General features: G+C 44.6%; 1 protein-coding gene across 1 annotated transcript in view; it reads left to right on the top strand.

Moving 5' to 3' along the window:
* The window catches only part of edar (ectodysplasin A receptor), a 54,032-nt gene that overhangs the window by 5,578 nt on the left and 26,278 nt on the right, over positions 1 to 22,176 (top strand). Inside the window, 2 exon segments of the mRNA XM_080412230.1 lie at positions 13,257 to 13,322; positions 19,237 to 19,359. Of these exon segments, the coding sequence (XP_080268356.1) occupies positions 13,272 to 13,322; positions 19,237 to 19,359 (174 nt within the window). The 5' untranslated portion in view covers positions 13,257 to 13,271.

Genomic DNA, 22,176 nt, shown 5'->3' with positions numbered 1-22,176 from the left:
GAAGTGCAGTGCAAATACAAAATAATAGCAGAGAGCATGTATAAAGCACTGATGAAAATATGGATTAGGGAATTATTTAGTTTTCTTGTTTCCTGGATAACTATTCACTTAGTCACAATTTTATGAGACGTTTTCTTGAGACCGACTCACAGGCTGTGCGCGCTGAGGTTGACAGGGTTGGTTGAATGTGATTGACGGCTCCATACCATACCCTTGAGCCCCTCTGACTGCCTTGAACTCACAGAGAGACAAAACGCTAGCAGCAACATTCCACCTTTACAATACATAGTAAAATACCCAGGATTCATTTATCTATGAGAGTGTGAAACGGGCCATCTTTACACGGTCCATTTTACACACCCCAGAGTTACAGTAAATAACATTCAAATGGAATAACGCTCACATGTATCTGTATTTTCGGCATGTCATAACAGGCAAACATTCGGCGAAAGTATGTAGATCGCTATTTTTGGCGGAGAGATTTGGTGTAGAGGGAAAAAAAGGGTAGGCCCCTGGGGGGCCCTGGTAGATTGATGGGGTTTAAGTGGTTAAGGTAGCAGAACTCAACTTTAAAGTGAAACTTGACACCTGTGATGTGAATTGTGAAATGTCATGTCTGACATCACTGGCTTACACTTCCGCATTTAGCTGGAGAAATGACACATCGGGTATTTCTTTCCCACACTATTATAATCTCCTCAGAACAATGAGATTTTCATTCAAAATAAGCAAAAGTTCAATTAACTACTTAACCTTAAACCCTACGTACTTCATTGCCCAGGCTCCCCCAGGCATCTGTAATGCGTCACCTCCTTATTCCCTTTACACCGAAATCCTTCGCGAAAACAGCCGATCTACAACTCACAACGCGCCGCGGAATGTTAGCCTATTATGACATGCCCAGAAGAGGCATGCTATGGGTTCATGTGGTTACCGTAGAAAAGGCCTTCTGGTGGCTGTGATTGCGCCGACACCAGGAAAGAGCAAAGACAAACAAAGTCGGTCACACAGATCCAGGCCCGGATGCAAAGCTGACTTTTCGAAAACAACAATGAAACGCCTGACTGACCTTCTAGAAAATTACTTAGCGGACATCTGACGGCCTAACGAATCGTAAAGTTCAAGAAAAAATGTGCGCCTCAGTGAGCGTTCGACTGGAATTAATCAGCGCTGTGTGCCCAATAGCTCTCGAAATCCCTTGCAGACGTCTATATCATGCGAGGTCACGCTAATCATGACTGTCTCCCTGTCAGGAACCGAAGTGGGCTTTTGATGTGTGTGATGTATTTGCTGTTTGGTTGGGCTGGAACCAGTATGATGGAGGTGTTGCTCACTCGTCTCCCTCTCTTGTTCTCTGTCTCTGTCTCTCTCTCTCTCTCTCTCACACACACACTACACACACACACACACGCACGCACGCACGCACGCACGCACGCACGCACGCACGCACGCACGCACGCACGCACGCACGCACGCACGCACGCACGCACGCACGCACGCACGTACGTACGCACGCACATACACACCCACATACACACCCACATACACACACACGCAAGTATTACTACACTTGTGAGGACTTAAACATTTTAGGACAGCAATTTTATGAATGCCATTTCTAACCTTTAACCCTAAGGTGTATCACACCGAAAATAGCCGAACTCTTGTAGCTTGTAGATCTGTTATTTTCGGTGTATGGTGTATGACAGCGCCACACAAGTATGTACAAAATCAGGCATAACTCTCCAAGCCTAACCCCTAAATCTAACCTCTAAATGCCCTAACCCTAACCTGAATCCTTTCCTAATTGTAAGTTTAACTCAAAAAATATTTTTTTAACCATAAAACAGCAATTTCTTTGGTGAAGACCAGGACATTTCTCAAATTCTGTTATACTTGCGGGGACATTTGGTCCTCACAAGTATAGTAATAAGTATAGTAATAACACACACACACACGCACACGTACACGCACACACACACTGTACAGTTTATAGCAGTCCGAGTGGATAACACGTGTTTGAGCTCTTGCAGGGATTTGGCAGGTTGCATCCTGGCTAGTAAAAAGGAACGAAATAATTGGCTTCTCCAGGATAAAGTTCCGTTGTAGAAGAGTGATTAGGTTTAGGACTTGTTTATGGCCTGGAAGCTGCAGGATAATGTGTGTGCGTGTGTGTGTGTGTGTGTGTGTGTGTGTGTGTGTGTGTGTGTGTGTGTGTGTGTGTGTGTGTGTGTGTGTGTGTGTGTGTGTGTGTGTTGTGTATGTGTGTGAAACAAAATAATCGGCACAAGGTTTAGGTTTAAGGTTCTGGCTAATTAATGTAGTTGATGAAAATCGATGGAAGGCCCTCACAAGTGACATACTTACTGTGTGTGTGTGTGTGTGTGTGTGTGTGTGTGTGTGTGTGTGTGTGTGTGTGTGTGTGTGTGTGTGTGTGTGTGTGTGTGTGTGTGTGTGGGCGTGCGCGTGCGCATGCTCGTGCTCGTGTCATCATGTGTGCATGCTCACACGGCACACACTTATCTACACAGATGCAAATACGTGTGCTTAGACTTCATCTCATCGCAGATTTTTTAAATGATACGTAGCAGAAGAGCACAGAACTCATGACAAGATGTTGGAAGAGGCAACGAGGAGATGACTGACAGAGAGGGGTTAATAGGGGTGCACAGTAAAAATGTAGAGTGGTCATTCAACCATTTTCCACCCGGGAATGCATCTGTGTCATTTTTAGATTTCTTTGGCTATTCAAAAATAGCAGATCTACAAGCTCATAGCGTAGGCACCGAGTGCCGTGCTACGAGCTTGTAGATCTGCATTTTTTTTTTTTATTGTGAAAAAGTTCTCTGAATCTTTGAATATATATTTTTTAAAACAAAATATTTTGTTCCAGGGACCCCCCCCCCTCAGAAGCAAAGCTTTAAAGAATATATATTCAAAGATGTTCTGGAATTGTGAATTGTGTTCTGGCATGGACCAATGGAACTAACGTAGTATACTTTAGCCACTTCAACCCCAGCATCTCTATTCTGGGGGGTATACGTTAGCCAAAAATAGCAGATCTACAAGCTCACAACGCTCACAACACACGCACGCACGCACGCACTCATAGATCGGTTGTGGCTCTTCACCACAAGTATCCGCACAATTAAACCTATTTTGTGCGCAGAAGCCATGTCTGTGTGGACCCGTGCGTGTGCGTGTGTGTGTGTGTGTTTTGCAGATGGTAAGTATGGAAGTACCTATTCACCTATTAAAGAAAAGATGGCATGAATTAAACATTTCTTGATATATTTTTGGGGCTTTTATGCCTTTATTTATAGCGTATAGTGGAGATTGACAGGAAACAGGGAGAGAGAGAAGGGGAGAGAGACAGGCTGTAAAGATGGCCGGGAACGGGACTTGAATCCGCGATGCACTGTCAGGCTACTCAGGAGCCTAGGTGCCCGGGCATGACACTTTGGATACATTTCTATACAAAGTATATCATTTTAATGTGTTATCTATAAAATCGTAGTGTTTTTGCCAATTATTTGGGGGCCCACTTTGCAATAACCTCACAGGGCCACCAGTGGGGCCCCGGCCCACAGGTTGGGAATCGCTGGTCTAAATGAACAGTCCACATTTGACTTGTGTAGGAGGGGGATGGGGTGGGGGTTCTGGGTTGGGCCGATGAATGAGAGAAAGATGTGAATGGAAAACAGACTTATTTTTCCGGAACTGGGAACACTGAGACCCCCGCCTCCCCCCACTCACTTCATTATGCTGTTTGTTTAATTGTCATCAGAAACGCTGGGGGAAAAAAACAATAAACTGTCCCTCCGTTCCTTCTCTCCGTCTCCGTTTTCCACGGGCTTCTTTTTTTTTCTTTTCTTCTCTTGGCCCAGTTCCTTGCCCCTGATTGGCCCTGGTTTGAGACGGGCCGCTTCCTTAATCGGACAGGAAGTCATTATCAGCTAGCATAATAAATATCCATTAGAGGGTTAAATGCTCACCGTGGAAAATAAAGGGGAAAAAAATCGATTTCCCAATCCCGGCCGAACCCTTAAACGACACACAACACATCTGTGATCATAATGTTTGAAAGACAGATAGAAAGAGAGAGAGAGAGAGAGAGAGAGAGAGAGAGAGAGAGAGAGAGAGAGAGAGAGAGAGAGAGAGAGAGAGAGAGAGAGAGACAAAAAACAGACTCAGGCAGAGACACAGAAGACAGAGGTAGGAGAGAGAGAGAGAGAGAGAGAGAGAGAGAGAGAGAGAGAGAGAGAGAGAGAGAGAGATGAGCTTGATTGAACACCAACTGAAACAAACTAATTAACTCATTCACGCATCTGTGTCACTTTAGATTTCTTTGGCTATTAAAAAAAAACAGATATACAAGCTCATATGAGCTTGTAGATCTGCTATTTTTGAAAAAAAAACATGGTGAAAATAATATTGTTCCAGTGTCCCTGGAATAAAATATTTTGAACTGAAGACAAAGCAGTGTACTGTAGTGCCGTCAACTAGATCGTGTTTACATTGCCGGAGGACAATTGAAAACATACAGCGCTCCCTCTGCATATCTTTGGGGACATGATTGTTTATGGGTTATTGTAAGAAAACAGATGAGCAGATCTGGATTGATTGTTTCTTAGTCGTGAGATGATTTATACTTCATTGTACAGTACGACCCACAGTGTCACGCACTTGAAAATAGCAGCTATATAGGCTCACGACGCATTGCGGGTGTGACCCGTCGCAAGCTTATAGATCTGCTATTTTTGTGTGCGTGACACTTGGTACAATGGACCATAAATTAGGCCTATGATGGGCGCACAAAGGAAGAGGGACAGAGAGAGAGAGAGAGAGAGAGAGAGAGAGAGAGAGAGAGAGAGAGAGAGGCCAAAACAGACACAGACGCAGGGTAGAGAATATACGAGAGGGGAACAAAAATTTAAATAAAAATAATAAAAAAAGAAAGAGAAAGAGAGAGGCGGAGGGAGATGAAGGGTAAAAAAAAGAGAGGTGGAGCTCAGAGAGAAAGTGAGGAAGAGGAGGAGAAAAGCATATCCGACAGGCAGGATGAGGATCCTTGTCTCGCTCCCAGCACAACATCTAAGAAGCTTTGTTGTTCTGCTCGGTGTGTGCCGTGCCACACACACACGCACCCAACTGTGTGTGTGTGTGTGTGTGTGTGTGTGTGTGTGTTTAGAGAGCCTCCTAACCTCTCCTATGGGACTTTCCATATAGCGGCCCACCCTGTGATGGTACCCATCCCTGGCACCTAGGACTGAATATCCCCAACTAGGACTTGTTTCACATTGTAAGTCTATCAAACGGTGCTTGTTAGGTTTCGCTACAGTCTCTATATTACCAGTACAGACAAAGCTTCCTTTGAAGTTTGTCTTTTTATTACGACTGCATTAAGCCTGTCACTCTAGGCCAGGGCTGGGGAGTCTTCAACAATGACATCTTTACAAGGATTGTAGAATTGGACCTCGTCGATGTTCTTCGAGGGCATACGCACAGTAGGAGAGTTTCCTGTTATGTAACGACTCTCCAAAGTGTTTTGTCTGACTTAACGCCAAATATTTTGTGTGTCCGTTAACAAGGAGCGAGATCAGAAGCGACTTGTCGAAAAACAGGGAGATGAAAGGAGCGCTGATGATTATATGAGAGAGGAAGAGAGAGACAGAGGGCAAAGTGAGAGAGACAGGGCGAGAATAAGAGAGACAGAGAGACAGAGCGAGAGTAAGAGAGACAGAGACAAAGTGAGAGAGACAGAGCGAGAGTAAGAGAGACAGAGAGAGATTGAGCACATTTACTCAAGTACTGTACTTAAGTACACTTTTGAGGATTTTTTACTTTACTGGAGTATTTCCCATTTTCAATACCTTTACTTTTACTCCACTACATCTCAGAGGCAAATATTGTACTTTTACTCCATTACAATTATTTGACAGCTTTAGTTACTAGTTACTTTGCAGATTTTGATTATTATCACAAAACAAACATTAACCACTTCAGCCCAATATAAATTGGGTCTACAAGCTCACAATGCGTCACGATGCGACGCATTGTGAGCTTGTAGATCTGCTATTTTCAAAATATCTCTTTTTTTTAACTTTTTTTTTTACTAGATCTATCTATCTACCTATCTATCTATCTATCTCAGTGATGTTGTGCTGGTGTGCCTGCCTGGGGTCCAGGTCCTCTGGGAGTGGGGCCTGGTAATGACAGAGCTAATGATAGGCAAGGTATTTATCAGAGATTATGTGGTCGTTAGAAGATTAATGCCCCCAGGGGCCGCCAGACTGCGGTCGACTTTCAACACCGACATGTCCCGACAGGGAGAGGGAGGGAGAGAGAGAGAGTGTGTGGGAGAGAGAGAGAGAGAGAGAGAGAGAGAGAGAGAGAGGCAGAGAGTGATATAAAAGTGTAGATAAAGAGAGAGGGAGAGAACGGGGTGAGAGGAGAGAGAACATTGAAGAGGTAAAGAGAGGGAGAGAAGGAGAGTATAGATGTGTGAAGAAAGGGGTGCGAGAGAGAGAGAGAGAGAGAGAGAGAGAGAGAGAGAGAGAGAGAGAGAGAGAGAGAGAGAGAGAGAGAGAGACCCTTCAAATGTTGCAGAGGTGCATTCCAGCTCAGGAATATAGAGTGGTGTGTGTGTGTGTGTGTGTGTGTGTGTGTGTGTGTGTGTGTGTGTGTGTGTGTGTGTGTGTGTGTGTGTGTGTGTGTGTGTGTGTGTGTGTGTGTGTGTGTGTGTGTGTGTGTGTGAATATCTAGAAGGCACTGATAAAAGCGTTCTGGCGTGCATCTGCCTGTGTGTGTGTGCGCGCGCACACACACACACATGGTGCTTATATGGCATTATGTAGCCTTACGTGTTGATAATATCATAATATGTCATCTATGTACTATGTGAGTGAATGTGTGTGCGTGCATGCATGCGTACGTGCGTGTGTGCGTGTGTGTATGTCTGTGTGTGGATTCATCCTGATAATGAGCAGCTTCAGGGGTCCACATCCCATTTGGCAGTCTCTTCATTTCCTGATAAAAAAAAAGACAAGGTCTTTTTTTTCAAAACAAAAACTTCAATCTATTCCTTTTTATCCTGGGAGCCCGGCAGCGCCACTAGGTCTCCGAGACATGCACGCACGCATGCACGCGCGCAGTGCCGTGCACACACACACACACACACACACACACACACACACACACACACACACACACACAGACCGGTTGTGGTTCTTCACCACAAGGATCCGCGCAATTAAACTTATTTTGTGCGCAGAAAGCCATGTCTGTGTATACTTGTAGGCCCGTGCTTGTGTTTGTGTGTATGGGGCATGCATGTATGCGTGTCTGCGTGTGTGCGTGCACGCGTGCCCGTCGAGATTGTAATTAAGTGAGATCAAAGGGCGGGGGGACATGACCCTTTTTTTAGACGATTAGCCGTCATCATTGTAGATCAGAACGTTCCTGAGACGGGCCGATTTCGGCTGCGACACGGAAGAACGAAATCAGGAGTTTTTAGGAGCCAGACAGACAGATCGAGACCTTAGATAGCTGCCTCTTCTCCCTGATTCAAACATAACAACCCCCCCCCCACACACACACACACACACACACTCACACACACATTCAACGAACCCCCTCCAGTCACTGCTGCCCTTTTTACTCCGACTGGAAGTTCAACAGGAGATGTTTGATTAATGGACCCCGAAGAGTCACGGGCAAACACTAGAATACAAGACAATTAAGTTAAAAAAAACACTCAAGCTTGCAAAATCAGATAACCTAGATTAGTCTTCCTATAGATTCTGTGGATCTGTCGGTGGAACTGGTGCGATCCGTTTGGCGAGGAAGGAACCTCCAGCTGTGTGATGTCGCATGACGGCAGCTTGCGGGTGTCACTGTTGGGGGTCGACAGCTCTGCGAATTCTCCCGTTCAACGGGGGCGCGCGCTGAGATGTAATTAGACAGGACTGCGTAAACAGACAGGCGGTCATGCTGAGTTGTTACTGGATTACCTCCAAATGTTATTATTATTATATCTAACAGGGGTTGAATCAACCACTGAAACATTTCACTTAGTAAACTAAAGGCCTGTCCACACCAATGCAACTCCTTGCAACATTCAACTACTTGCAACCATTATCTTCCAATGGCAGTTGCAAGGAGTTGCATTGGTGTGGACTGGCCTTAAAACTGTTTTGTTGCAAGGAGTTGCGACTAGTTGCATTGGTGCGATCTGGCCTTAATACGTACAGTAGTTGACCAGGGTCGGCTCTGTGCCTTGAGCTTCTAGATCGGCAACACCCTAGAATAGGGACGCTAGGGTTCAAGTGGACACCACTTGAACCTCTGCTATAGCTGCAGATCAGTTTAAATGTGTGTGTGTGTGTGTGTGCTGCATGCGTGCGTGCGTGCGTGTGCATGCGTGCATGCGTGTGTGTGTGTGTGTGTGTGTGTGTGTGCGTGTGTGTGTGTGTGTGTTTTACAGTGAGCCCGATGCGGGTGTGTGATCTACAGGGGTTAGTGTGTCACAGGGCCCCGTATACAACCAGGGGAAAACACAGCCTTTCTCCATAGATCATCTGTCACAATAATATCTGGCTGGATGAATAGAGGCCTTTACACACAACAGGGAGGCTACCTGCATCCACACAGTCAAAATCCTCAGTGTTCATTTAACGGACCCCCAAAAATGCCCAAAAATGCCCCCACGCTCTCAGAGTGAAATGAACACCCAGGACTTTACTGTGTACACACTAGAAGAAGAAACATAAGGACACGTACACCGTACACTCTCTGTTTGTCTGTCGCTCGCTGTCCCCCAGGGGTCCTTGAGGGGGCTCCAGGGGGCCCCAGCAAAATAGGCGACAGTTTAAATACTTATGCCCTGTTTAATTCTTCAGCCGTTCAAAAATAGCTTGTAGATCTGCAATTCTTTGACAAACGTTGACTTCTCTTATGTGAGTCCCTGGCACTTGTATCGTCTCTGTACCTTTCTCTCTGTCTGTCTCTCTCTTTCTCTCTCTCTCCCGCTGTCTGCCACCCCCCCGCCACCCCCCCCCCTCCACTCTGTCTTTGTCGTTCACTCCCTTGCTCTCGCTCTGTCTCTCTGTGTGTCTACCTCACTCGACGTCTCAGGCTTTCTCCCACTCTCTCTTCCCACTCTCCCAACCTGTTGTTTCATGCTCCTGCAGCAATTATCTGTCAAAGAGACTCCATGAGAAATTTACTTGATAACAATAATTACAGTGTATGGTCTGTGTGTGTGTGTGTGTGTGTGTGTGTGTGTGTGTGTGTGTGTGCGCGCACCCATGCGTGCATTTGCATGTGTGGCTTCGTCTCTCTTGCGGAAGCCGTGTTTGTCTTTGCTTTTCCCAATACACATAAATATCACTTTAAATCTTATTTCACTATGAACATAGTAATCCAGGCTATGAAATGGGAGAGAAATATAGGGTTGAGATAATGACTTTTACATTGAGACTTTCCCATTCTGTGTGCTTAGTTTGGCCTGCCATAAAGTTCATATAACTCAGTGATTTCTAACTCTTAATGTCAAAGAAATGTGTCTTGTTTTTGTCATTTACTTTCTCCCAGTGTTCCCAAGAGAAAAAAATGGATTTGCGTGTGAGGGTTAATGCGTGTGAGTGTGTATTGGTGTGTGTGTGTGTGTGTGTATACGGTACAAATTATTAAGGGCAAACATCTAATTAACGTAGATAAGAGGTAAACGGTGAGGGGAAACAGTAATTTAGCCGGCGACGGTACCGTCAATTGGTTCCACTTTGTTTTGTGTTTAAGGAAAGCCGTCTGATTCTCTGTACGATTTTGCCTGCTGCCATAAACCTGTCACAAGACCACACACACACACACACACACACACACACACACACACACACACACACACACACACACACACACACACACACACACACTCTATATGCGGTATATACGGTGCATGCGTGCATGAGAACATAAATATACTGTATATATAGACATTTCTTTTGCTGAGTTTGTGGTGATTTACGCTACTGAATCACCACTAATGATGCTGTTGTTGGAGCCCTACTAATTGTGAGAAGACAAGTCTTGATTCAGATACCTAATTTAGGCAGTGTTCGCAGTGGCAGCCCAAATCAGATTGGAATCACATTGGTTTTTATTATTTTATTAAATTATATTGTCAAGTCAAAACGGCAAAAAAACACATGCAAACTGATCTTGCTGATTAGATTTGAACTACATTCCTACAGTAGGTGGTGTGAAATGCAATTCAAATCTGATTTCTAAAGATGCGTCTCAGTCTGGTCACACAGGCACTGAAGCCGGATACATACTTCGTTGTGGTGTCGCTCGTCAATAAAAATGAAAATAATCTGTTAATTTAATTGATTATTTTTGTTGTTGTTATTCTTTGGGGCTTCTCTGAGCCTTTATTGGATATGTGCAGTGGAGAGGAAGACAGGAAACACAGAGAAAGAGCATGGGAGTGAAATGTTGCATATGGTCATGGACATGGAACCGGGGACCCGCTGTCAGGCGTTAGAGCCCATGTGGTACGCACCCCAACCACTCAGCTATCAGGTTGCTCCGACCTTAAAAATTAAGCATTGTGTTGGTGCCTCGTTACCACAACAACCAATGCAGATAGGTCGACAATGTCCAAGTACGCAAATCCAATCTGATCACCTGCAAACAAGAGTGTGGACAGTCAGTCCTATAAATCAGATTTGCGTGCATTCTGAACAAAGCAGCCACACAGTCTCGAGAGTGACCCACAAGATAGATCATGCTCCATAAAGAGTAAAGAAAGGCTTTTCACGTTCTTTGTTCGCGTATTAAAATTAGGAACAAAGGAGAGTGTGTGTGTGTCTTTTTTTTATTTTTATGTCCATGCATGCAGAAGTGTGTGGGTGGATTTATAGTGCAACTCTAAGAAGGGCATGTGGGCGTTTGCCAGGTAAACATTCAGCACAACAAGGCAACAAGCGCTCTCAGCTTTTGCGCAGCAAAAAAAGCCTGAGTAATGTGTGTACGTTTTTGCTTTCAGGGACAACAAACAGGGAACAAGTTAGTTACTGCTCGCTTTATTGCCTGCACACCCACTTCTGTAAACAACACACATGGTACAGTACATGACACGCCCCTATCAATTACACACTGGCACACATAGGCACGTGGATAGCACACGCGTACACGCACACACACACGCGTACAGAGAAGGCCTCGGTGTAGGCGAAGTAGAAAGCACACTGCGGCATAGCTAACGAGATGGTCATTAAAATCAGAATTTGTTTACACCCAACAAGCTGCGAAGAAGCGACGTGCATGCGTGGCACTGCGTGTGTGTTTGCATGATGGAGGGTGTCTTGGAATTTGGGCATTTATTTTTCTCCCTATACCCAGAGAGAAGGTCATTTCTGTTTAAAAGAAAAGCACAGGGGTTATGAAGCTAAAGAAGACTCTCTGCCGATACAAGATGTTTGCCTATGTGGACAAGTGTTATTCTGTACACAAGTTGCAGTGAGCTGTTGAATGACTAATTCTGCCCTCATTTTTCCCTTTCAAACAAGACTTTGATAGGTGATTCTGTGCTGCAGGCCCTCGCCAACGCATATCCTTTCAATTATGATGACGCCATTATTTACACTTTCTCGTGCTCTACCTCTCTCTACCTCTCTCTCTCTCTCTCGCTCTCTCTCTCTCGCCCTCTCTCTGTGAAACACACACCTACATATAGACTCTCTGAAAGCACACACACTTGCGCTGCAAGCCAAGCCACACATGCAAACGCAAAAAAAGACAGACAGATCATATACACATATACAAACACATACAAACACACACACACACGCACACGCACACGCACACGCACACACACGCACACGCACACACACACACACACACACACACACACACACACACACACACACACACACACACACACACGCGCGCGCGCATGCTTACACATTCATTTATGCTTTAGTGAGAAATAAGAGCCCACTGTTATTATTGTGTTGGTTGATGGCCAATAACAACCTTCCTGCTGGAGGTAGCGATGAGGGCTGAGCTTTGGCAACACACACACACACACACACACACACACACACACACACACACACACACACACACACACACACACACACACACAAAACTCCTAAACTACAAAATTGTTGCTATAAACACCATTAAACATACATTCATTTGAACCGAGTCACTTTAATCCTCACATAAAAAGAGGAATGGAATAAATCACGTTTGCTCGTTTGATCTCCATGTTAATTTGAGGGCAATTCGATTGTGTACGTGTTCCATTCTGTGAGCTCTCCAGAACCTTTACAGCCGACGGGTCTCTCCCTGCCAAGGCCTTTTCCGAAAAACCAAACCACCATGGCTTGAATTTGGTTGCTAACGCAAACACGCAACAGGCCTACTTGTGTGTATGGGTGGGGGGGGGTTGTTTGCTGGGGGGACACCTGTCCCTGCCAGTGAGTGGGCGAACGAGTGAGAGATTCAGTCATTCTCCTCGTCTCCTCCTATTATGCACGGCCTCCGTCGCAGTTATTGAGTTGACACACACGGGGCCAAATGATTAAATGACATCATTTCTTGTTGAGCGCGGTGTCGGCAGAGGATTGCATGAGGTACGAGGCGCAGGAATGCGATGGGCTGTCCTGCCATCAAATGTTTATGGGCGATGATGTGTTTGGGACTGTGAAATCAGTGGGGGGGAGGGCCCACACACATGCATACACACATGCATACACACACACACACACACACACACACACACACACACACACACACACACACACACACACACGCACACACACACACTAAGACGCGGACACACATACCGATGATGCCGCTACTGTTGCAGGCACGCTCGATGTTCGATGACTCGGCCGTTTCAAGAATGCAATTAGATGCATGTGTGCGGTAGCTGAAAAAGTGAGGCATTGATTTTGAGAATGCGCCGCGAAACCCTCTGAGAGTTAACTCTGAGAGTGTGAACATGGACCCGTGAAGGTCCACTTTTACACCTTCAGAGTCAAATTAATTTTGCAATGGGGGGTTGGGAAACTACATGAGTATGAACAAGAATAGACAATAACATCATTCATCATTCATGTGCTTCCGCTCTTTTGTTTTCTTTCCCTCTCTCTCTCTCTCTCTCTCTCTCTCTCTCTCTCTCTCTCTCCCCCTCCCTCTCTCTCTCTCCCCCTCCCTCTCTCTCTCTCTCTCTCTCTATGCCCCAGGAGGAAGAAGTGAAGATGTCCCAGAGAAGAAGTCAAGTTAAGGCCATCCTCCTCTCTTCGTTGTTGGTTCGTGCTACTTTACATATTTGTTTTTGTTCTTATACCATCCCTTTATTCTTCTGTGTGTCCCCATTACCCACCACTTGTCTTTTGTCCTCCCCTCCCTCTCTCTGCTTTCTGTTGCCTTATCTCTCGCTCGTCTTACACCTGATTCATAGGTAGTTGCGTGCTGGTTGTGTTGCACCAAAAACAGCAGATCTACAACCTCACAGCGCATCGCAGCGTGACACGTCGTGAGCTTGTACATTTGTTGTCCCACTGCGTTCCTCCCCATTGCTTTCCTTCACCTGCTTTTTTTTGGGGCTGTTTATGCCTTTATTATAGATAGGAAAGTAGGCTGACAATGTAGGCTGAAATGGGGACAGAGATGGGGAGTGACACGCATCAAAGGGTTTCGGGATCGAGACTCGAACCTGCGACGCGCTGTCAGGCTACATTGTAGCCTAGGTGCCTGGACCGCTACGCCAGCAGTCCAGGCCTCCTTGCTTGCTGTCTTTGTCAAACCGTTTTCTCTTATTTTCCTTTGCGTTGTTTTCTCTCCACTTCCTCCAACTCCTCCTCTCCTCTCCCACCTTTCATTCTTTCCCAACCCTCCCTCTTTTTCCATCTCTCATTCTTCACTCCGCACCCTCTCTCTCTCCTCCTCTCTCCCTCCGTCGCATGAAAACATACTTGAAAGTGGTTTCCCACATTGCAGTTGGATGAGGTGAGCTTGATTCCGATCGGCCAGACACTTTTGAGAGCCCCCAAAAGTGGCTACACCGCCCGCATGCACACAGGGCAACAGACAGATAGAAGGCAAGATGCCGCACGTGTTGGCACAGACACATCTAGACTTTAGGTTCTCTCTGCCAGGGCATTGCACAACTGTGCAGCACTCGTGTAGCAATTAGTCGGCCAATGGAGTTCCTTTTTTTTGGAGTAGGCATCTCTGTTATCTTGAAGAGAATCTCTTCCCAAAACTCTCTCTCTCTTTCTTTGTTTTGATGTTGAAACGCACTGGCGGGGCGCCCACACGCCAGCACCTCCAACTCCAACCGGCGTACGTGTTTACACGAAGACTGCGAATGGATTATCCAGACCCCCCCAAAAAAAACAGGCACATTGTTATAATGGATTAGAATCACTTTTGAAGTTGCAAATTGGATTGGGGCTTTGTTATGTTCCTGTGAGGTGGTTTGCGGGGGTTTAGGATGTGAGGTCAGTGTACTATGGATCAGGTGTAAATTAACGAGCGGATTATGAGGGCTAAGAGGATTATTTTTGTCTGCGCACAAACGCAGACACTGATCACGGACGAGGGAAGGGGGAGAGGAACGGAGGGAGGAACAAGAGAGGAGGGGAGGGGCAGGGAAAAGGAGTTGCGTAGGGGAATGCAACTTGGTTTGCAGTGCCTCAGGGTCGGTGTGCGCGCGTATGTGATGTGCGCACGCCAAGTTTGTGGATTGCTGTTGTTGACCATTTATCTGATTAACTGTGCAGTTAATCAATGGTCAAGGTTATTGAGCAATACTTCCTGCATTCATCCGCAGTGTTCAAAAGCCCAAATCTCACACACACACACACACACACACACACACACACACACACACACACACACACACACAGAAACATGTGTGCACACATGCGCTTGCGTGCATGCGTGTGCTCATGCACGCAGTCACGCAGACATGCATATGCGCACGCACACGCACACACACACACACACACACACACACACACACACACACACACACACACACACACACACACACACACACACACACACACTCTCATTCCCCTCCTTTGTCTCTGGAACGTGCATCATCATCTTTGGGAGCAGATGATGCCACATAGCACACAGCTGCTTCTGTGTTTGCTGTAGCCGGAGCCCTTTCCCTCCGACACCAACTGCATTCAATTGACCTGTAGCCCCGTGTGGTCGCCTGTTGGATGCTAGTTGATCCCCAGGCACTCGTGGTGTGTGTTCCATGGTTTGGAGTAAACTTAAGCCACAGCCAGCACTGAGATGTGTGTGTGTGTGTGTGTGTGTGTGTGTGTACAAAGAGTTTGTGTGTGAAAGATGTAGTGATAGGGAGAGAGGAAGGGACAAGATATGTGTTATTGTTTATTTCTTTGTCCCTCTGTAATTTCCTCGTCTGTCACTGATTTTTGGAAGCCAGCAAAGTGTCTCAGCGTTCAGCATTGTGGGGGTCTCTCACTTCTGGCCTGCCATTCACCCAACTGAATATGTATACATACCAGCTGCTATATATTAGAATAAGCCACATTGATACAGTGACACACACATAACACACACATGCTCGCATACATGCTAGCTTGCACGCTCGCCCACATGCATGCACACACACGCGTACGCACGCGTGTGGGTATTGCTATACTTGTGAGGACAACAACATTTGAATTTTTATGAATGCTATTTCCACAATCTATACTAACCCTAAAAGCCAGAGTTATAGTCGTGCAACAGTGTTACGACTCAAATCCTAGTATACTTGAGGGGACGTTTGGCCCCTCACAAGTATGGTAATACAACACACACACACACGCACGCACGCACACGTGCACACGCACGCGCACACACACACACGCACACACACACACACACACACACACACACACACACACACACACACACACACACACACACACACACACACACCATTATCAGTCTATAAATCAGTGATCAGGGCCAGCAATGATCTCTCCACTAATGTGTCAGAACAGATGAAGATGGAGATGTTGATGCACTTTTGGTTTCTCTGCTCTTCAGTGGTTTGGTTTCTCTCCCGTTCAAATGATGTCACTCATTCTTGATTTGATTGAATAAAGGTGCAGCCGGGGAATCACTATGATTGATCGCCGTTCGCTGATGGCTATGGGGAACTATTATTACAAGATGTAAAAAAATTCTAATTGCAAAAATATGTCCTTAAAACAATGAAACTGCTGGTAAAGTAACTAGCGTATTTCAACACTGAATTGTTGGTTTCCTATAACTAGCGAGGCTCGGTCCCAAGGCCAATAACAATTCTCACAGATTCCTTGAACCCGAGCATGGTCTTTCCATCAGTGTGCTGATGGGGGAAACTTGCAAGCAAAAACCAAAACGAGGTTTTGGTTTCAGCCCAAATTCATTAAAACTCCAAGCCCACTTCAGTAGAGTTGCTCAGGAGCCAACATTGGAAAAAACGCAGTTTCTCCAGACACGTCCCAAGCTTAAATGTCAACAACTAAGTGTAAAGGCGTTTGAATCCTTCCAACCTATGAAATGCTAATGTTAATACTAACTTCACCCTCTATATACTTCATTGCCCGCGGTCTCCGAGGGCTCTATACTTGGCCCACTCCTTTCCCCCTCCACTCCAGATGGCTTCAGGGACCCCCAGAAGCAAAGATTTGAGTTACAAACGTTCGCTTTAAAAATATATATATTCAAAGATTCGCCTGTAGATCTGCTATTTTTGAATAGCCAAAGAAATCTTAAATGTCTGATGTCTGATCCACAAGCTCGATCTGCTATTTTCGCCAAATGTTGACATGCCCAGTACAGGGAGCGCTAGATCAGTGGTTCGCAACCAGTGGTCCAGGGACCACCAGTGGTCCCCAGCTAAATGATGGAGAGTTGGTAACCAAATGGACCCTTATAGATCTTTGATAGTTAAAGATATAATAATTTAACTAAAGAGTAAAATGATTGTCAAACATCTGCACTACTTAATTTACAATACTGTAAGTCTACATATTTAGAGAATGTAGAATAATTGTTATTGATCAACGTTGGCCTGTCATCTCTACTCAATACGCCCACAAATACTGTCACCACATCAATACAGCATGGAATTGTGGACAAAATCTTATCCAACGATAACAAAATATTCCAGTCTTGGTCTGAGAGTCTAAATCTCATCAAATGGTGGTCCGTGGCTCAAATGCCGAATAAATATAATGATGAACATCGTGAACATCAGATTTTGGTGATTGACAAGCAGTGGTTTCAGAAATGAGAACAGGCAGAAGGAGGAGAAGCTTGAGAGTCCAGGCAGCAGCTGTTCTGAGTAGATGCACCCATTTATATCCTGGACATCATTAGCCTGTATTTATACAAATGCCCATGTAATGGTTATGCAATTCTTTGCTACTCTAGGATTGAAACATCATCGCTCTGAGTTGAAAATTAATTCAAAACAGCCTCCAAATAAATAAATAAAGAAAGCCCTGCCAGTAGCACAAATCACCACAACGCAAAATGTCACATAATTGCCTGAAATGAATAGGAGTGGAAATTATAAGTGTGACACATAATTATGGATTCAGGCTAGCCTAGGCAATCTTACATGATCAGAGATCTCTGCCTATTGATATGTCAGGGGAAAATCTACATTCATTGAATGGACTTGGACTGTGAAGAAAACCAACGCTAACAAACTAACAAACTAACAAACCTACGCCTATTATGCTACTTTGAAAACCCATCCTGATACTACCCAATATGAAAGAACGCCCTAAAGTATTTGCATTGGTTCTGTGATACTGTTCTTTTTTTTCCAGAATTGTTTCCACTCAATTTTAACGCATTCACTGAATTTATATGTCAAAATCAGACAGGAGATCTTTCATGCTATATGAAAGACTAAGACACTCTGGTTAAGTGAAAGAAATCTTTGAAAACAAATCTGATGTTATAGTTGAGACATTCACCTCACAAACCACAGATATACATAACAATAATAATAATAGTAATGCCCAGATATAAAAATGTACCTAAATATTCTACAGGTCCACTTTCAAAAATGTTTGCAGCATGATATGATTCGTTTTCGAACGAATTTCCGATCTTTACAATCTCTAAGCTCATAACTTGTGAGCTTAGAGATTGTAAATGAATCTTAGTGATTTTTTAATAGGGCTTACACATGATTTTACTGTAACTCTGCTGGCTGTAACACTGCCTTTCTCTTGTGCCACCCCTCGCCACTCCAGCCCATTCCTCTACACTGGTACAATGGTTCCCAAACGGTGTGCCGTGGCACACGGGTGTGCCGTGAGTCCAGATGCACCTTGGGATATTTTGTTAAAGAATGAAATGGGGCTTAAGTGGTTTTGATTGGTTGATTGATTGAATACTTAATCAACAAGTTGCAAACAGTATAGCAAGTACAGTTATGCCAGCAATGCTAAAAGGATAACACAAAAAAATCCTTGATGGCTTGTTTCCATTGTGGTCCTATGTATTCAATTAATCATAAAGATATACATGACATACAATACAATACAATTCATCAATCAATACAGGAGCAATACAAGGTATATGTACAGAAACAGTGCAGGGTGGGGGGGGGGTACTCTCTGGTGGCAAAGTAGAAGACTTATCTAGGTCTTATTGTAAATTTCGGACTGGTGCGCTTTTATGGTGGTTTTGAATGAGGATAGGGAGTCGCATCGTTTGATGGCTGGTAGTGGCAGGGCGTTCCACATTTTGGTGGCAGAATAGTAGAATGCATTAAACTATTTATTTTGCATTAGTAAATAAAAATAAACGTTTACAGAGTGACAACAGGTGAGATTTTCACTTTGTGTCCACTTTTTGTGTTTGAAAACCACTGGTCTAGATGAATATGGGCCTTATACTGTTTATTGATCTTCGGCATTTCCGTCTCTGTCAGATGGAAACCTCATATGCATCCAAAACTGTACTTAAATGGCAAAAGTAGCAGATCTACAAGCTCAAGCTTCGCGCCACGTTTCGAGCTTATGGATCTGCTACTTTTGATGCTTTTGTGTGACGATGTAGGCTGATCCAAGTAGGCCGCTAATTTACGGGGAAAAAAACGGAAAAAGTTAGAATATGGAGATGAGAGGTTTCTGCCAACTATTTCTGTATGTATTTGTGTCTCACTGGCTGTCCTCTGTCCTCTAGGTGTGCTGGGTGTGCTCTACTCGTGCTGAGTACTCTAGCTGTGGAGAGTTTGAGTTCTTCAACCAGACCAACAACAGCTGCCAACCCTGTCCTCAGTGCCAGCCTGGACAGGAGCCACACATGGTGAGACACGCACGCACGCACGCACGCCAATGATGTGAAATTTGACGTCATATAGCATACAGTACACTACCGCATTTTGCAGAGACAAATTTGTATCATTTATGTACAATTGGATATTTTCCCCATACTGTAATGTTATTGATAATAATATTATTATTAATAATAATAATACTATTGAGTTAGGCCCCTTTAATTAGTTATTGTTGGAGGTATTTATCACTGCACATTTGCACATATTATGTGAAATTTGTCATCCGCATTTACCCATCCTAATTATTAGGACCAGTGAGCGCTACTACTACAGTGCTCGGGGAGCAGTTAGGGGCTAAGTGCCTTGCCCAGGGACACTTTGACTCATAGAGGCACAGTGGGTGGGTGAACCGGAGACCTTCTGATTACCAGGTGGTTCCATCATATGATCTCACGTCACAACAATGGGATTTAGGTTGAAAATCTGCATTTGCCCACTACTATCACTGAAGTTTCCAGTATGAGTCAGCAGCACACAGGCCCCCTGGCATCAAACACCGGGAGGAGTACAGTGGGTGTCCTGCTGTAACGGATTATTTCCAGTAGAGCTGGTAGCTACTCAGGTGTGAGTACCAATGGAAGACTGACCTTACAAACAGCTCTGTTCTGCACCTCTTTACTGAGACCACCCAGGATGACAATCTGATTGCCTGAGGGCACAACACACACATGCACACACAGACACACACACGCACGTGAGCGCTCGCTCAGGCACGCACGCTCAAACACACTCACACTAGCATGCACATCGCTGCATCCGAGAGAGTTCTGAAATGATGATGAACAATTTCTTTATGGCTCGTCGAGTCCCTCGTTGGCTTCCAAGAGCAGGAATGAATAACAGTGAATGACGCGCAGTAGTCCCAGAGAGATTTAGCCTTCTGTCAGTCAGGGTGCTGACAGCCAAAGCAAACACAGTGAAGATGAGCGCTCCGATGGGCACAGTCTGAGAGACAGCACTCCCCTGTCTCATAGAGCTGGTATGGAGCCGGTGTTGCCGGATTCTGCGAGAGAAATAAGCAACCAGGTCTATGAAAACAAGCCCAAAGGAAGCATCGGATATTTGAAAATAGCAGATTTACAAGCTCACCACGCGTTGCGATGCGACGCGACGTGTGGTGAGCTTGTAGACCTGCTATTTAAAAAAAAATCATAAAAGAAAAGTTAAACATTTTGAATATTGTTTAACAACACAAATCTGGTACAGGGGGTCCCTGGCACAACATTCAGAAGGGGGTACATATTCATTTGGGGGTCCTTGATTTGGAAATGTTTGAGAACCACTGGTTTAAATAAAATAAAAAACGCAACCCGCAACTACCAATATTTACAAGCAACTTTACAGAAAAACAAGCCCAAAGTTGCTTATAATCGTCAGACATGGCAACACTGGCTCTGTTCTGTTGTGGCAGCTATAGGCCTGTCTGGGCTCTCTGGTAGTAACTACTAGCATCCTCTCTTGTCACAAATAGGAAATACCGTGTTCATTCTGAGCTGCTGCTGTCTGATTGCACAACCTCACTCTACTTTTATTATGCTTGATTATATCGCTGCTGTCAGGCAGAAACCTTGTATCTCCATGTTTCAACTTTTAAGTTTTATGTTTTTATCAATTTATTTTTTATTAATGCCCTAAATGCCTAAACCTTTTAGGCATTTTTTTGTATTTTGAAAAACATTTTAGCCTATCTACATCGTCACGTTGTGAGCTTGTAGATCGGATTGGCCATTGAAACTATTTTAAATGTTTTTAAAATTAGTAAAAAATGCCTAAAGAGTTTAGGCATAAGGGGTAAGGCGAAGCGCAAGATAGCGTATGACAGTGTTGTACAAAAGTAGCGGAAATAGCCTAACAACTACAAGCTTACAACTAGTCGATACTATGTGTCTTGTTCTTGTAAGTATGGCTATTTTAGCTATTTTCGAAAAAAAATAGTAGTATAAAGAGCTTATGACTAAAACATATAACTACATTAGATATATTGGAACACACAGGTTATTTTTTCCATTTCCTGATAAGTAACGGTTTCTGCTCAACAACGACAATATTCCTTTGCTCTTCTCTTCTCTCCTTCCTTTCTGTCAGTGCAAATTACAGTTGCTCTCTCACCTTTTTAAATTTCATTTCTGACTGCTATGCTCTCCATGTGTCTGACACCCACGCAGCCGGATCACAGCAGGACAGCGCTCGCTGTCAGAGCCACCCGCTCTGTTTAAACTTGTAAAAACAAAACGATCCACTCCCCTCCTCAATTTGAAGGCAATGACAATGATAGCCCCGCTCCGATAAATACAGAGAGTCGCACCCGTGAAAAAGCAATTTGGCTGTTTTGAATAGGGAGCCATCAAAACACAGAGAAGAGAAGAAAGAGCAATTCAATCAGGCATGATGAGAGAGAGAGAAAGAGAGAGGGAGAGAGAAAGAGAAGGAGTTGGGTTATTTTGACTTTCCCCTGTCTGATGTTGTGAGCGCTACAGTCTGTAATTCAGTTGTTATTGCAATCTATCTGCAGTACGTCTCTGTGTCTCGCTTCTGTGCTTTCCCCATGTGTGTGTGTGTGCGTGCGCAAATGTGCGTGTCTTAAACACCCTTCTAATCATAGGATAAAATAGGACAAACACTTCACAGGAGAGGACATGCACACACACACACACACACACACACACACACACACACACACACACACACACACACACACACACACACACACACACACACACACACACACACACACACACACACACACACACACACAGAGAGAGAGAGAGAGAGAGAGAGAGAGAGAG

This window comes from Gymnoscopelus braueri (assembly GCF_963280865.1).
Source record: "Gymnoscopelus braueri genome assembly, chromosome: 18".
Lineage (NCBI taxonomy): Eukaryota > Metazoa > Chordata > Actinopteri > Myctophiformes > Myctophidae > Gymnoscopelus > Gymnoscopelus braueri.
Note: the sequence above shows the minus strand (reverse complement) of the source record. Positions and strands in the feature narration are given on the sequence as shown.